Source organism: Rhopalosiphum maidis, chromosome 4 (assembly GCF_003676215.2).
Source record: "Rhopalosiphum maidis isolate BTI-1 chromosome 4, ASM367621v3, whole genome shotgun sequence".
Lineage (NCBI taxonomy): Eukaryota > Metazoa > Arthropoda > Insecta > Hemiptera > Aphididae > Rhopalosiphum > Rhopalosiphum maidis.
In genome coordinates this window covers 785,694-805,350 of record NC_040880.1, presented here as the reverse complement: position 1 = coordinate 805,350, position 19,657 = coordinate 785,694, and the positions used below count along the sequence as shown (strand labels likewise).

The 19,657-nt window shown below is 23.8% G+C and overlaps 1 protein-coding gene across 1 annotated transcript in view; it reads right to left on the bottom strand.

The window, feature by feature from the left end:
* LOC113549106 overlaps window positions 1-19,657 on the bottom strand; it is a 54,350-nt gene that overhangs the window by 5,832 nt on the left and 28,861 nt on the right. The window contains exon 3 of the mRNA XM_026950267.1: window positions 13,622-13,736. Coding sequence (XP_026806068.1) covers window positions 13,622-13,736 — 115 coding nt within the window. The remainder of the gene's footprint in view (window positions 1-13,621; window positions 13,737-19,657) is intronic.

Sequence of the window (19,657 nt, the reverse complement as noted above, 5' to 3'; positions counted from 1 at the left end):
TTTCGTAATATTGTAGATTATTTCTTTAAAAAACTGTATTTAATTTGAAATATTTTATTAAATTAGTCAGTTTTGATTAATAATAATTTTATAATTTTCCTAGGTACTTTGTATTTTTAGAATAATTACGTCAGTATAAATAAAAAATAATAATAAATGAATAGTATAAATAATTATTATTTGTTAAAATATATTATTGTTTATCGTTATGTTGCTTATTGTTATAATATATTATTATATATAATATTATAATCTATGGTATAGATTTAAATAAATAAAACGAACAATTTATTTTTGAGAAATGCAGACAAAACAATGAAATCAGAGAGGAACGTAAAGTAAGCCATCTTATTTCTGAAAGTTTGGTAATAAATTTTGAAAACGAAAATAATACCATTAATTAAATTTTTCAAACAATGACTTACTTACTATTAATACTAGTACTATAGCTAAATAAGTTATAAAATGTTTTATATTATTATATTATAAATTATTACTATTACAATTATATTACACAACAACCAGTTCATAAAATTGTAAATATGTATATATTATATATATTTTATTTTAAATTTGCTAAATATAGATTTAAGTTGTAACTATGTAAGGAATTTAGGCCAGCATGTAAATAACCCTAATAATTTTAAATAATGTATTTATACCAATGCTTAGTTTTCGTGACCAAAATAAAAAAAAAGCAATGATTTTTAAGATCTACAAACTCAATAACGTAAATAAGTAATAGAATTAGGTATTATTTAGTTTTTATAATGGTCATATAATTTGGTTTACTATAGAAGAAATCGATTCTCTTATTTTAAATCCTGGTATAATAGCTGTTAGTTTTTCATGAATTTATATTAGTCTTTCTAAAAAAACCTTCTTTTTAGGAAATTCAATAATCGTACATTATTTATATAATGTATAATACCTAAAGGTTAAGTTAGGCCAATTTTAGATTATCTAAGTTTCAATAAAGTATAAAAATTGGCCGTAAAATTGAAAAAATGACCCAATAATGCTAAATAATGACCCCAATTCCAAAAAAATACAAAAATGCAAATAAATGCAATATAAAAACAATTTATTTGAACTAGTACATGATAAAATCACATTTTGTGCTTAAAGAGTATAGCTCTGTAAATCCTAAAATAAAATTCAAAATCCTATATACTATTCTAGCTTATATTAATCATGTAAGTAAATCTGAATACTTGAACATTTTACTGAAAACCATTTAAAATCCATGCATTCATTCTAGTTTCAATTTAAACTTCAAAAAATATTAAATAATGGGTCCATAATAGTAAAATAATTGAAAACTGCATGGGACACAACCATACACAAATTTAAATATGGTAGATATCCTAGTAGGTACCGTATAGTGCAGGCACGCAACTGTTACCGAATTTTCACATGTTATCTAATAATTGTTATTTGTTTCTATGAATAACGAAACAGTTTAGATGGCAGATATCAATAATGTCCAATATTAGCAATATTATTTTTGATTAATTTAAAATGTCCATATACATACTTATATTATTTTAATAGTTACTTGACAGTTATATGTATAGATCGCGTCTTAAGTAAAATGTTCAAGTTGCTTATAAATAATTAAGTAAATCAAGAGATTCGATTATATGATTAAAATTTTGGATTTTTAAAAGAACAAATAAAAGTCTGGTAAACGTTGATTCTATTATTTATAATTTAAATAATAATATTATATATGTGTTTTTTATTTTTAAACATAGTTAAAAAAAGAGTATTCCATATTTATTAAAATTAATTTATATGTGTATATTGGTATGTTATGAATTCTCCAACAACTGCAGTCTCTAACTATTTTCGTAAGTGGTATAGGGCTATGAATTTTGTGCGTTATTGGCAAGTTATTATGCATTTTATCCAGCATAGGGCCGAATTTTGTAATGGAAAGTGCAAAAAAGAACCTTAATATTATGTACAAAATATAAATTAAAATACTCATCTCAAAGACCTACAGAGTTAATATTATGATATGTTTTAAATGTTATATTTATGTATCTTGTATTCTTGTATATATAATACACGGTGTAAAATAAAAATTATTCCGATTAGCCTATTATCGATAAAATATATTTTTATGTACGAGTTTTTTTCATGTGTCTAACAGTAAAACAATCCTTTAAATTATGTTTTATGAGTTGTATTTGTTATATAATGGTTATAGTGATGTAAGAAAAAAGGTTTAGTTTGTATTCAGGTCCTTTACTTAACGAGATTGTAATTTATACATATACAAGAGAAAAATGGTACCCTGAGTTTTAATAGAATGTTTTGGGTTTATTCAACTTATGATATTATTATAGTTCATTTAATCATTGCTTTTGAACTATACACGGACATTTAATGTTACACTATGCAGCTGTCTTGATGATTGAACTTTGGTTTAACACTACAGGAAATTATGTTGTCATAGTGAGTTTTTGGGCATATAAATATTAAGTAGGTATAAATGTACTATAATTTATAAATAAAGTACCTATAAATAAATCTGTTAAAATCACGTCCTTTTTTACCTATTAAATAAATTAAGAATCGTATAATATTAATCTTCATACAGTTTTTTTTTTAATTTTACTTTTGAGTTAATAATTTTATATTGTGAATAAACTTGTATTTTTAATCACGGTTCATGGACTATATTAATTACATATACCTAACTGAGATTTTATCACTCACAAACTAAATATATTATTAATGATTTAATAAATGTTTTAAAATTTTAAATATCATTTACTTATATCAGTTGATTGGGATGTTGAGTATCAATGCAATATAAAAAAAATGTATTTATTATTTTGAATTTTTAAACTTTAATTGTTAAAAAATGTATTGGTTTATGTTTAAAATATAATTTATCAAAATAATTATAATGATTTCATCTATAATTTTATTAATAATAACTGTATAACTTCATAATAATATCATAAATACAATTATTGGAGATACAATTTAAATATTATCATAAACAAATTGTTATTTATTCCTAATTAGGACTATATATTTATATTTAATTATTATTCAAATGTCCTAACTGTATACCGTAATATAACACTAATAACTTATAAATAGACAACCTATTGTTTTAACATTATATTATTTTGTTTTTAGATTACTTAAAACATTTAAAATGCTGAATAAATATTAAATATAATTAAATTTAATTAAACAAAAAATTTAAAATAATAATAATAATAAAACTATTAGATATTAGAAACTGTAAAAAAATGAGATTAAAACATATAAAAATCGTATTATACTATAACTTTATATATTAAAAAAAAAAATGATCTATAACTTGACAATGATTTGTTCAACTATATTCATATTTTACGCTCTTAATTTCTTAGACATGTTTAATGAGATTATCATTTTTATTAATAAATGGTTTTATTTATTTATATAATAGGACTCTTGTCCATTTAACACTTAACATGAGATAACATAGTGGCTTTATGCTTTATGTCTACTCTCTTGTGATCGATAGCTAACGTTTAATATTTATAATATATTATACTACCTTAACTGTACAAAAAAATAATACGACACACTTAAGAGGAAAAGGTATAGTGATTATTATTATCTTTAATGTTATTCAAAATAATTAAGTTAGAATAGTGATTGATTTATCACAGGACATAAAAACAAAAAAATAATATTTATGTTGTATACACATAATAATTGTTTTATTTAAATATGTATGATACCTAACAATAATAAATAATAACATTTTGAAATAAATCAAGCGATTCAGTGAAGTATGCATAGAGTGTTTCACTAAGCATTCTTGGCCCTTTTTCCTTCAATATTTCAGTCATTAAAAACTGATTATTCGATAAATAATTAAATTATTAATTATACTTAAAGACCATATTTTAAATATGTTAATATTTTTTGTACTACTTAAGGTGTATCCTGTACTCCTACGGAAATAACAACTTCTATTTTTAAAATGAGAACCTTCCTTTTATAATATTAATTATTAAGTGGATTATTCTTCTAAAAATTTTGGTCTATTAAATTTAAACTTAAACGAGTAGTTATTGAGTTAGTTAGCTTTTTGTACTAAGGATACTGTCCACGATAATAGATTTTGAAGATAAAAAGGGTTTGATAACTTGAAAATTTCAATTATTAATATTAATTTATTAATATTTATAATTTTTAAAAATAGGCCAAGTATAATAAACACTATATCCGACATTACCTCTATTTCATTATTTTTTAAAACCAATTTTAAGGTAAAAACATAAATGCGTAATTAGCATTTATATTCAAAAAATATTAAAAGTAATCAATATTAAACAATTAACATTAATCACTATTAACACTATTTTTATTAAATTCTATTTTTTTTAACAGATTTTTTCATCTATATAAAGTTTATCATTATTTTGAATGAATATAATATTTAATTACCTATATATTTATTATAATAATCTAAACATCAGTTTTAAAGTAACGTTAAATGATAAGAATAACTACTAATTAGGCACAGCTGGTTGTGTTAATCTTTTAAAAAATAATTATTATTACTGCTTTAATGTCACTACAAATTATAATTGTTTTAATAAAAGGAGTAAAATATATGTATATATATTTATATTTTATTTAATTAAAAAAATATATAATTAAAAGAATTGAAAAAGTAAAATATTGTCAATTATATTTTGAAATATTAAAATACCGTGATTATTTTAAAACAAAAATAACATTAATTATTATTATGATAACTATTGAGTTGGTTGTAGCTTTAGTTAAATAAAAATACTTCATAAATTAAAATACACATTAACTATTAATAGTAAAGTATTTATAAACGTACTTTACTAATTAGCTTAAATTTAATAACATTTCTTTTATATCTATATTTTACAAGAAAGTTTATTGGGTAAATATTAAATAACAATTATTTAATTAACTATCTAGAATTATAACTATTATTCTTATAATATTCATAAAAATTATAAAATTTACATATAATATAATAATAGTATTATTTTGTAAATAAATTAATATATTATAGCGTATTTGTTTATATTTCATTAATTAAATTGATTATATTTGGTTTTAGTGTATTCATTTAACATTATCAATTTATTTAACTGTGCAGTATTCTATTAGATTTAAATTTCTGTTTATCACATAATTAAACTTTATTGATTACCTGTTTATAAATTATATTTGCCTGAAAATCTATTATTGTATTAAGATATTACTATGTAGTCTTATTTTCATGTTTAAACTATTGTCACGTAAGAATTAAATTATACTCTATACAATTAAATTAACATAATTTTAAGGCTTGACATTAAAGAGTTAAAAAGTTAAAGTTAAATTACAGTAGTTTCTAAATTAACGAGTCAATATTTTTACAATGATGTGTTGATTGCTGCAAATCAATTAATTAATTATGTACAGTGGCGTATTTGGGGAGGGGTGTGTCCTCGGTGTCTGGACACCCCCCAAACCAAAAAAAAAAAAAAAATTTAATATTTAATGTAGATAAATTTTGAAGGGAATTTGGCAAACAATAATAAGTGATTCGTTTTTTGGCTAATTTAATATTATATAAAGTCATAAACTAATTTTAAATTAGTTCATTACGAATTACATATTATTGTTTGCCAAATTTCCTTCAAAATTTATTGACATTAAATATAGAATTTTTTTTTTATATAAAGTAATAAACTAATTAGGAAGGAAAATACATTTAGTTTTAAATAATGTACTTATTATCCTATTATATTTTTAATTATTTATAAAACTGTTATTCTTATAGCATCATTGGTATCGAATTTAACAAACGAAATACATTGTAATAATTATGTTTACAGTAGTTATTTTATACCTGTATGATTTAAATTACATAAAAATTACTATTTTTAATTAAATAAATAAAAAAGTTTCATTACAATATTTGATGAGAATATTATGATCTTTGTGGTAGTAGATGTAAAACAGAAATATTGCAACCAATTAACAAATAAGTATATACCTATATTATCTGGACACCCCCCAAAAATACATTAAAAATACGCCACTGATTATGTAGTCCCGTTAAAGTTAATTTTTTTTCAAATATTAACTAAATAAATTAAAAATATATTTTGTTTTGGACACAATATTATTGTTTTTATACAAAAAAAAAAAAGTAGAACCAGATATTATGTATTGTAATTGTGACAATTCGATCCCAATACTCTCCTGGATCGAACGTCATGTGGTTGCCTTTATATTTAGAAAGGTTGCCAACCACGAGCCGAGACCCGATAAGGCCGGAGCGACGTGGATTTCTTATAATCTAATATAAATAACTATTCCCCACGTTCCGGCAGAATGTAATAATAATAGTAATAATAAATCACAACACAAGTTAAGAGGAAACGGTTGTATATTTAAAGTATTGCCGAGAAAGCCGACAGGCATAAAACTCGGACAAAGAAATAGGTATATAGAAAAAAGAATAATAAATACACAATATATATATATATGTATAAATATATATCCACAACTCGGTACACATCCCACCGGCTCCTCTGGACGGTTACTGGGAGTATATAATAACAATAATAAAAATAGATAATAAAAAAACCTAACAGAATACCGGCCACGGTGATTGGAAAAAGATATTATAATTAAAAGTACATTACCAACTTGGTGTATCCCTATGTCGCCCGCAGGCGTAACGACAAAGTTGTTACTCCTCCATGCTGCTGTACGTAAGGTGGGTTGGGAGAAAAGTGAAGGAAAACAACAAATATGGTAATTAATCGGCCAGTATTCTGTATACGAGATAAGTTGGGTGAGGCCGTATCTTACGGAGGCTGGAGCGGGACGTTTGTGTGATTCATCGGACGCACCGATAAATGTTGTCGTCGATCGGCGGACTTTAACCCACGGGACAAAAGTCGCGACGGCACTCACACACGATCATATGTAATAATTATCTTTTTGTGTATTGATCAGGTCACTCACCTTCTGTCGTCACATAATACCTATTAATTTTTGACTATCGAAGTATTGAATGCAATATTGCTGAATTTCAATACAAATAAAAATAACCTATATAAATACAGCAATTTAAATTTTTATAGAAAATTATAATTTCATTTAAACATATTAGTTCTAAATCTTATAATAACAATACTCTTTATAAAAAAATTATCTGAAAAAATGTACATAGTTAAATTTAATATTTTTATCGTAAACCTTAGAAATGTATACATTTCTATAATATTTTATATTATTTGTCGAAAACTAATGACAATTTTCGAAAATGTCCTATTTATAAAATACTATCTATCTTCATATATAGGTAATCAGTAAGGATAGGGATTTCATGCCCTAAAAAACCTTAAAATATGCATGTATTTATGCCTTAAAGAATCTCTAAATATGCTATTAAAATATGCATTAAAAAAAAGTATATTATTTGTAACAAATAATAATAATATTTGTAGATATGATCCATAAATAGATAAATTTGATTAATTATCTGAGATAATTATTTTCCTTTTTTCAGATTTGTTTTCATTTTACATCGAGTTTTAGTCTAAAAAAAAAAAAATGTTTAATTCTTTTAAAAAAAACAACTTAAATTGAATACATTTGTATCTTTTTAATATAGTACTAATTACCTTGAAAATTACATTAAAGATTGAACTATTAGATATTTTCTTAAGTCGGGAATTAAAAACTTATTCATTCATACAAATTATTATATTATGAATATGTACTTATAATATGAAAAATCGTCAAATATGCAAAATATGCAATTATAAATTTTTAATATAAACTCGTATTGCTATGAAACAAATTTCTATATTACTTAGCTATGTTTTTAATGATTATTTAAAAACATGCAAACTCCTAGAAGTCTCGAGTCCTAGTAATCATATTCCAATCGATAGAGAAGTTATATTATACTCTGAGAACACTCCAACACTACCTACCCGAACATTTTTAGAATCAAAGTTTATACTCCCAATATTAATTCATATTTAAAATGTTTTATTATCATTATTATTATTTAGCTTTATTTAATATTATTTCAAAAATAATATTTAAATATTTAACTTATTCACCGAGATTTATAATTTTTTTTAAGGATTATGGTTCAAATGTAAGACTTTAAAGTAGTATCTAATATTGACTTATGGTAAATACATTATAGAGATACATTTTTATAATCTCAAGACAATTTTTTAATAAATGTTTAGTAATTTATTATTTTTCTAAAAATGCATTGATAAAAAACATTGAATTCATAAAAATACGATTAGTGCAATTCAATGCAAAAATGTATCACTATATGTTATACGACTTTTATCTCTTAGTTATATAATTATTAATAGTAAATATTATGATTTCATATTTGCATTTTAAAAAGCAACATTAAATTTGGTATAAAACTATTAAAAGCGATATACTATCCCATTGTTTATTTTTCATTTATATTGGTGGTATAGTACTGAATAACTTTATTTATGACTTTAACGTATACTTCATTCTTGTGCCTAATGTAAACATTTTATTAGATACTATAAAAAAGACATTCATGTATATAATTATAAGTTTGTAAAAAAATACTACAACTAGTTATTGTTGTATTTTACTGATTAATTTTTTGCTTACTAGATCTATATTATAGAAAAAAGTTAAATTCATATTATAAACTAATTTATGTAAGTATTTAAGTACTATAGTATATATTATTATGTCGTTCGTATTAATACTAAAATGATAATATGTTATCTATTAAGTTTTTAAATTACGATGATATAACTTTTTATAATTCCTTTAATATTCTTTTATTATTATTTATCTATTTATTTGTAAACGTAAAATTATATTACCAATAGTGTAAAATTAAACTAATTACATAGAATTTAATTTTTTAAAGGAGTGAAATGAATAAAAATAAACTTTTACAGATATTTTAAAATTATGAATTTAAATCAATATAATTTGAATAGATTATTTTTATTATTATTATAATTTAAGTGTTATTAAAGTATGGCGATAAATTATTTTTTTACTATAATTTTATTTCTTCTAAAATAAATATAACTATATATGAGATATTATATTTTACTTTTTTATTAAAATATTTTAAAACTTTTTAAGTAGAATGTGATTAAACGAATTTTTATAGAATACTCTTTTAAATATTTTCCATGTATTTATAGGGCGGCATTTTAAAAGTAAATATTCAAAGTTTTTAATAGTAAGTATTTAAGATTAAGTTGAATAAGTTGAGAAGTGCACTACAAATTGTACAGACTATCCATTGGTACTTTACACATATGAATTTAACTAAAAAAGCATATAAATAAAAACTTTATAATATGGTAGGTATTATATTATAATAAAAAAATACTTGTATATATTAGAAATTATCTTTGGTTTTCGCTGTAAACAAATTATTTTTTAGCTTATACGAGTATACTTTCGTTGATTATTATTCCATTATACTACATGCGTATCAAATATTTTTGCTTATAAATTGCATAGAAATATTATTTAGTAAGCATATGTAGAAGTAGGATTTCGTTCAAGTTAGAAAGTTACCGGGTTGAATACCACGCATGATCTTTAGGTACACTGTCGGCAATTTAGATTAATTGCTTGCGTTTGTTAGACAGATGGAAACCATTCATTAGGAATTGACTACATTAAAAGTTTAGTTAAATGAAAGTATTGGGTCGTGATGAGTACACATTTATCAAATAATTCACTCAAATTATAATGTATTAGCAATATTATAAACTTTAATACTTCAATATTCCTTATAGAATAATAGAATTAAAGAATTCATAAATTACAATTAGCAGAATTTATCTTTTAGAATATATCAATAAATAATGATTGGTGTTTATATCAATAAAATAAAAATAAAGCTGCGTGTTTTGGGTATATTCGATAAATAGAAATTGGGTACACCACTCTAGAGAGCTATTAATACGATCTAGTTGATGGTGACTAAAAATTCAGTTTTTAAGCCTGAATGTTGTATACTTATATTATGTGTAGAATCTGACCAAAAATATTGACTTATAAAGAATTCGTTTATCGCTCCATTAACATATAGATGTTAATAATAATTTTACCAAGCCATTTAAATGATTTATGAATAGTTATAGAAATGTTAGGAATAGACATTAGACAAAGCAGAGAGATAATGGTCCTGTGAGTTTAATTTTTGCTTGTAAATTATTTTAAATTGTTTGCTATAATTTCACATGTAAAAATGATATATTGTGTATGTAATGGTCTTAATATGTTTTAATAATTTAAACTATTTAAGTTGTATTCTAACAATCTATATCATGTTAACAATATTTTTTGAAATAATATTCATACATAGCAAACACAGCATAATAAGCAGAAAAAAAATGCTTTTTTAATTGACTTGAAATTCAATAAAAACAAAAATTGTTTTGAAAAAGTTAAAAGGAACTATTAAAAAATAAATCCAAAACGATACTTTTCAGTTGTTTCAAAAGTTATAAGTACATTGTACATACAATATTATTTATTTAATTTTAAATAATTAAAAATCAAGTGTATATTATATTAATTGAATATAGATTTTAATTGCAGGCTAATATGAAAATGAAATTAGTAGATTCTCAGGTACAATTAAAAATAGATAGTTTCTTTACTTTATTTTAATTTAATTTTACACATACAAATAAATATAAACTCACAAATAAAAAAAATGGTTTATGAAATCATACGGTTAATAGAATCAAAATTATGAGAACCAATCTGATCACATTAAGCGGAATTCACTGTAAAAGTTAATACAGACAATTTACAACGTAAAATATTTCATAATACAATTTTTTTTATGGATATATTAAATATTAATGAAAACGATTTGAAAAGCGAAACGTTGGCGTTCAAAAATGTTATTGGTGATAATACAAAGAGGACTTCAATTGTATAAAAAAAAATTTGAACAAAAAATTGTTTCCTAATTTATATTTGATGGTATAATGGTAAAAGTAGCTATTACTTCGCCGATTTCATCTGCCATACCAGAACGCTTCTTTTCAGCAATGAAAAGAATAAACACATATTTACTTTCCACAATGAACTAAGATCATTGATCATAAACTTAGAGGTTTATTAATCTATCAATGTTTCATGTTGAAAGAGTAAATGAGATTTAAGTTTATGAAATATTAAAAATATTTATTGATAAAAATAAAACTTGAGTAAATAAGTATTTGTTTTTTGTATGTTTTATATTTTTAGCGAATATATATGAAGGTGTGGGGGTAACGCCCACTGGTTACTTTTCATATAATATCAGGTGGGGATTATAACGCTACAGCTTAACCTATTACAGGATTTATTTTGATAATAAATATACTTGAAATATTATATTATTTATAAAATTTATATATTTTTATTTAAATCATGCAGTTGTAGATATTATAAAGCCTATAGTGTAGCATAGAAACAGTGATATTCAATTATTATTTTGTGTTTTAAGACTCGGATTTTAGATTTTAAAGAACATTTTTAATAGTACTTTTTTCCTATAATTATACAGTATGATCACGATTTAAGGTACCACTAAATATCTCAATTGGATGATCTTGTATTAAAGTGAATGTCTTAGAGGGTCTAGGGGGTACTTAAATACACATTTATTTATGATTTTCAATTTTTTTACCTAACCTAACCATGCGTAATACTTACATTTTTTTAAAATGGAAACACTATTTTTTTTTTACATATTCGGATAGATTATTTTTTTTAAAGGTTTTTGTATAAAAAAAAAAATATATATATATATATATATACCCAGAAAAATATGTTAGAATAATTATGTTTTACGAATTCTACAAGGGTTAAATCTAGAAGGAAGATTTTCTGACAGACAAATTAACCAACAAAGGCGTAGAGCAAATATGTTTGATGAAGATACAGAGTTACAGGTACTGGCGGCATCTTTCTGGGTATCATGTGGTATACGTCCTAGCAGCTAGGCGTACATTACGTTGACATTCGCCATAAACTAAAATCATCTCAACTTTTTCAGTGTTATTCATATTTATACCATTGTAGAAACTCTTATAATAATCAGATGTACATGGATAGCGCATAAACGTTGATACGGGTCTATTTAAAGATTAAAAGCAAAATGATCTTTTTAATCAAACTTAATACCTTAATCACATTTTGTGATTATTTTATCGTTATTAGAACTATTGAAAAAATAAAATGAAATTCCATTGTAAAAATAGTAAAAATTGTAATTATATTATAGCAGTCAACGAAACAAAAATTATCATATACTCAAGATATCCGTCCTGACAACGTACGATATTATTAAATTATTATTTGTAAACAGATACCTAAGGAAAATTAAACATTTATTTTATTATTTTTAGTGGTTATAAGTGAAAATTTCGTTAAACATAAACTATGCATTAACTTAAATAGTGACTTCTCTAACTTGGTCAGATTTGTAAATAGAAAAAAATAATCTATTTGAATATGTAAAAAAAAATAATGTTCCCATTTAAAAAGATATAAGTTGTATTGCACATGCGCACACCAAAAGTGTAAAAAATTGAAAATCATAAATATATGTATATTTAAGTACTCCCTTGGATCTCTAAAATATTCACTTCAATACAAGCCAAGGCCGCTCGCAGGGGGGGCCAGGTGGGGCCACGGCCTTCCCACTCTTTAGGATAATTTGTTTAAAATTTCGTTGTTTTCTTATACTTACTCCCTATTTTAATATAATCATGTGGAGTGGAACATTATACGTTATACATGTATAATATTAAGGAAGTATGTAGGCATTTTATATAATATATAGCATTTATGGAGGGCGATAAGGAGGACTGATAAGGTGATACGAAATTGTTCATCAGTTTTTAATATCATTATTCGGTATTCGGTTTTATGGTCGTAGATTAATGATGAAGATTTTTTTTATAAATATTTGATCAATATTTTTTTTTCATTTTTTATTATATATATTTAAAACAAAATAATATTATAACCTAATTTATTGCAATTTTACATTTTTTTTTCCGATTTAATAAAAAATAGAATTTATGATAAGTGTATTATTTTTTCGCCCTCCCCCCCGAGAAAAATTTCTGCGGACGACCTTGGTATAAGCTCATCCAACTGAGATATTTATTGGTATCTTAAATCGTTATTACACTGTATTTATTGCGTACACATAAGTTTTTATTCACTCTACACATGTGTGTCAAAAATGATTTTATAAATAGGTATATACGTTTGTAGGAAATACTCATAGGTAGGTATAATATTTCGCATTACAATTCTTCACTCGAAATCACGATTATGATGTGTTAATATGATATAGTATAGCTACGTAATCTATTACTAATCAACTAACCTATTAAAAATGTATAGTATATTTTGAATGAAATTTGGATAATTAAACAATTTATCATATCATATTAGATCGTTATAAATGCATATTTTGATAAATTTCACGTATATTTACATGTATTTTTTTAGAGTTTAAGGTCATAAACATTCGCGATAATATATATATCATACACACCTGCAGCAATAACTGTCAGAATTCCAGCCGGTATGGCTAAGCCCAAGTTCATTTTTCCCTTTTCTTCTATAGTGGCGACCATACCCATAACTAACCCGGTAATGCCACAAACTATCTGAAAAAAAATAATTATAACTATACAATGATTACAAAAAACTAAAATTATATAGGGGAGAACGTATTACGTTTATAATAATATTTGTATGAAAGGTCAAGTAGTTGTACTAGGTATATCATATGAATTAAAGGAAATATATGTATTTATATATATACATATATATATAGAGAGAGAGAGAGAAGAATAGAGGATATGAAATATCCCCAAGCAATTTATGCAGTGGTAATGGTAAAGGTAAATTATATTTTAACTTCTGCGAGTTCGGTATATGTTTTTTTTTACAGTTATATACAGTCAACTTTGCTCTATTGGGACACATCGGTTGCGTGTTATTTTGTCCCGATAAAGAGGTTGTCCCAATAATCCGAAATTAAAAAAGGGTGGGCAAGTGGGTATCATTTTGCTGTTTAGTAGAGGTGGAGAGTAGGTCACTATAATGATTAATGGATGTGTTAAATTTGAAAGCAATTGTAAGTATCATTGTATACGTAAAACGATTCTGAACGGAGTTGATTTGTGAGTCTAGGTTATATTATATTTAGCTATATTTAAATTGTAGTTTTTTTTTTTATTTGATGCAAGTAATTTATTTTTCTCAAATACTGGTGGAAATTTCAATTTTCTACGACGTATACTTTTTGAATAACAACCAATATTTTAAATCGTTTTAGGTTATATCGTTATTTTACGTGATTTCGTAAAAATTTAAATTTCATACGCTCATAAAATGTTTTCTATATTGACGCTGGAGTTTTTTTTACAGTTATTTGAAGGAAAACTTATGGAGAACCTAATATCGGGTTTTTTAACCATAGATATGATTCACAAAAATATTAATGATTTTCAACTTCAAAGTTTCTTGCAAATTTTTGTAATTTTGACATATTTCGTAGACATTTGAACTTTAAACGCTTATAAACAAAAACTGTGACAATCAATTTTCGATTTTTTTTATTACGATAAGTAAAATTCATAATAGGCCTTGTATTACATTTTAAAGATTTTTTGCTGTGCCAATTTTTTTTTTATTGGCATTTCAAAAAAAAAACTTAGAAAAATTGAAAATTTCATTTATTTATAAACAGCTTATTGAAAAAAGTCAAAATATTTTGATAATTTAATCGCAAAAAGATAACGTTAATATAAACATTTGGTGAAAATTTCAAGTATTTACAATAATTCGTTTTTGAGTAACAGTAAAATGAAAAATTGATTTTGTCAAAAACTGGTTGTGTGTAAAATTTCCGGTTTTTCTGTTACTTTTTCAGGGTTTTTCCTGACGCTTTTGTTGACTACGGGAAATTTTTTACTTTTGACCCCCCCACTCAAAGTATAAATAGATTCACTTTCCTTTTCAAATTGGTCTTGAAGTTAAAAATCAAAGTACTATTACTACTCAACGTGATGGCAGACGAATAAAATAAAAAAACATAAAAAATAAAAATAAAAAAAAACACACATCATTGTAAAATTAATACATTCATCTGAACGGAGTGTTCAAAATCTAAAACAAACATATAAATTTGTTGAAAACTGTTTTTAATTGTTTATTATTACAAATCGCATACAAATTATGGAAAATATTTAATAATACAAAAAGAAAACCACGATATTATACCTTAATTATTTATAAAACAGATATACTTATTGCATGCGAAAAACATGACTGATGCCCCAATTAACATTTAACATGCATTATATTAGAACATATGATAAGATAGAATGTATGTTACATAAGTTTAATCTAACAATTGATTTTGCGAGTATTGTTGGACCGTTGGACTCTAATTTATTTTTATTTTTTTATTTTTTAGTTCTGAAAATTATAAATTTTAAATTTGATTTAGTTTGTTTTAAAAAAATTTAAAGTAGCCGTTTTGTAAAACTGATTATAAGAAAAAATTTGGTATTAAAAACTTTTTCTAAGGTTGAGTCAATAATTGTTATACACTTTTTAAAGTTTGTTTAAATTCAAATTTATTTCTTGTTTATCAGTGTTACAGCAATAATAATAATATAAAATTGTGCAAGCTTCAAAAAATCCCAAAAAATAAACGGCTGAGAACATTTTCCATTTTTTTTCAAAATCATATCAACAAAATGGCCAATTTGATTTTTTTTAAAACAAATTAAAATAAATTTTTTCAAACCTATTTTCAATTCTAAAAGATAAAAATAAAATAAATTATACAAATAGCGCTAGGGTCTATAGATGGTAAATAAAAAAAAAAAATGTTAAAATATTGATTAGAACAAAAGTTATTCCAAAAGTCAGTTATATTTGTTACACTCTTTATAATATTATAATAGTTAATTTTACATTTTACTTTTTTAATATAATACATAGATCAATGTATTGATTCCAATGCAAATAATAGAATAAAAACGATTAATTATTACCGAGTATTTTTATTAGTTTGAGCATTCACAGACACTTTAATTTAATTGCATACTCGATTGGAATTTAAACATTTAATTAGATTCGTGAAATAATTATGTAAAACTAGTGATCAAGTTAAAAAAAAAGGTGTGATATCGTTTTGCTGTACATTAGGTGTCCAATGTCCACTGTTATGGGTCTGTTGAATTTTAATTCAATGAAAATATATCATTGTATATGAAAAATGATTCTGAGTGGAAACAGTCTGTTAAGTTTTATCACTAAGTATATATTTTTATAATATTTTTGATAAAACTCTTAATGCTATATCTTTTTATATTTTTATGTTTAGTAATAGTAGTAATAGGGTACGTTGATACATTTTTTTCCAAAAATATTTTATTTATTATATTATTATAATTATTTAATTTTTATAATAACAATATATATTTATACCATATCATATCAATTTATATAGGTAACTCAAAATTTAATAATTTCTTTCTTTAAATACCGTAAAACAGTAAAAATAAATTCATGGTATAAATAGATAATATCTTAAAATAAATCAATAATGTTATTGCGTATAGTTAACTTCATAATAATATATGTGATAGTTTTAAGTTCCCATGTGTAATATTTTTAAATTATGTATAACAAAATAATTAATATTGTTATTTATTGTTTAAATAAGTTATTTCGTCCAAATTTGAACTTAATAAAAAGATTTTGTTGTGACTCTTTAAAGTACTAACTAGATCCAATTCTTATCTAAAACTATCTTCAAAGTTGAAAATGGAATCATTTTATCAATAATTTATTGTGTATTATTATAAACTAAAAAAAAAAGTACATAATTGTAAAATAATATTATATTCATCACTGCTCAAAATCTAAAACAATGGTGTAACCAAGATTTTTCCAAAGTGGACACCACCAGAAACGTATACACTATTACACAGTAGTTCCTCCACATTTTTTTTAAAATTTCTTTCAGCATAGAATTTCAGTTATTTCAGATGACTAATATTTAATATTTTTATTATTTTATTCAATCCTACCACTGCAATTATTTCTAATGACGCTTTTAGATTCTAAATTAACATACGAGTAGTTTGTGCAATTTTATCAGTTTAATTAAGAAAAAAATAAGGAAAACATGACATCCTGCTAAAGATCTAAATTATATTTATTTATTTATTTATTTATTGGTATAAACGCCAATCGACTTTTTACATATGAAATTCAGAAATGATAGATAATACAAAAATGAACGTAAATGATAAACATTATTATACATAATTATGTGGATAACAAAATATTGATTAAAAAAATAAATAAATAAAAATAAAAACACATTAAATACAAAATTTAAGGCCATACATCAACATTATTATTATTATTTAAACTGTGCATAGCTCTAACTAAAGGATCAAATGATAAATAAGTTTGAACGGAAAGTTGGGATATGAAAGGACTCAGATGATTGGCGGTAGGAACTTTAAGGCTAATACGCTCAAGGAGTCGCGGAGCATCAATTTTACCCTGAATTAATTTTAAAAAGAAGGTACGATCAGCATCTAGATGCCTGCCCTGGAGAGAGATGATATTTAGTGCGTCCAAGACAGGTTGATAAAAATGTAGGGAGTGTTCAATTTTTAGTAAGAAGCCAGCATAACTGAGAAAGCGATTCTGCCACTCGTTCAACTAGTTTTATTTCAGTTCTAAGATAATGATTCTAATTAATAATCGACCCATAATCAAAAATTGAACGTATAAGAACAGAATAAAGGGATATTATACAAGCTGCTGAGTTAAAGTGTTTAGTGTGGCGGCGTATGAATCACAAAATACAGTATCATAGAAATATGCATATTTATTGTTTTTGAAGGGTTCGTATTTGAAAATAGAAATATTATATATAGTAATATAGATTATAGACTATAAAAATTATAGTTTTCTAATCATTAACGCCGCTAAATTTAAAATTATGAAATAAAATCTTTCAGCCAATAAGTATTAAAATTGTGAATAGATAATTTTCAATTTAGTTCATTACACAACAGAAGTTTATAGATGTTATTTTTTCGTATCAAATAGTATATTATGTATATTGCTCAAGAGGAATTTGAACTATTTATAAATGGCATGCGATGAATTTTATAGAAAATTAAAAAAAAAAGCAAATGAAAAAGTATTTTCTACGAAAATAGGTCAAATTTGACACTCTTATATTTTTATGTCAATTTAAGAATATATATTTTTTAAAGGTATGTGGTGTTATGAAGGATAAATCTTTTTACAAGATCACCGTTGATGCATCAACGACAATGCTGACTATATGAAAATAAGTTAATATCTCATAAATTCCTTACAACAAAAAAAAAAAAATAACGCCGTGCACTACGCTCAGTGGTGTATAGGGCTTTGTCTCGCATGGTCCTATTTTATATCGATTTAATGACGAATTCCAGTCACATATAATATGCACCGTGTTCTCGATATTTTATTTATTTCGTTCGTGCATATGATACTGATTGAAAAAATAATATTTTGAACATCTGAACTAGTTACGAATACCAAATACATATACGCAATACTTTTAAAACTATAATAATCGTGGTTTTTTCTTTGTATTGATTTAAAGCATATTTTTACTGCAATTGTTTTTTTATTTTTATATTTTTATCGCGAAATAAACACTGATACCACAATCTTGAGGTGTTTTATTATTTTAAAATAGATAAAATTAAATGGAAGCCGTACAGAACGTTGTTGTTAAAAATGACCCTCGAGATTATATTATTTTATATTATAATACGTGATAACTTTTCACGTGGCCGAATACTTACAACGTGTACCTATATGCACATTAATTATTTCCGTGTTTTAGAAAGAGTATAATTTCATCTCTCATTTCAAACCCTTTACAAAATACTAAGTGCTTATACTAATAATATGTGCCAGGTAAATTCTAGTGTATTAATCAAACGTAAAAATAGTAAACACTGAATAATGATAAGCTTCTTAGAAATTTTAGAATTAATTTTAAAATCCTGTGCACTCGTGTTAAAGTAACCGTAATAAACCGTATTATGTAATAAAATTATGTATTTTACTTTTTTATATTGTGCGATTACAATAACATTATTTATGGTACATTGATCAATGATTCTACGAAATCTCAGCTAAAAGATCTACAAAAATATAATACTATTTGAGGTAGATATTAAACAATATCTTAAAACATAAAATGTGTCTACAGTTTCGTTTAGAAGATAAACGGTTTTTTGAATGTCTCGTCCTAGTCAAAATTAAATTTTGAACATCGTTTCGTTGCACTAAAACAATAAATAAACTGCCACAATGGTGTAAGCATTTTACGCCGCTTTAAGCAAATTGTTAAGTAAAAGTTTGGTTTTGAATGCTTCCAATAACGAGCGAGATAAATACCGCGTAACGCTATAGAGGATTGTCCACAGCTTTAACTCATATACTCTCAATACGACGATCCCATCATTTGTCATCTCATATTTGA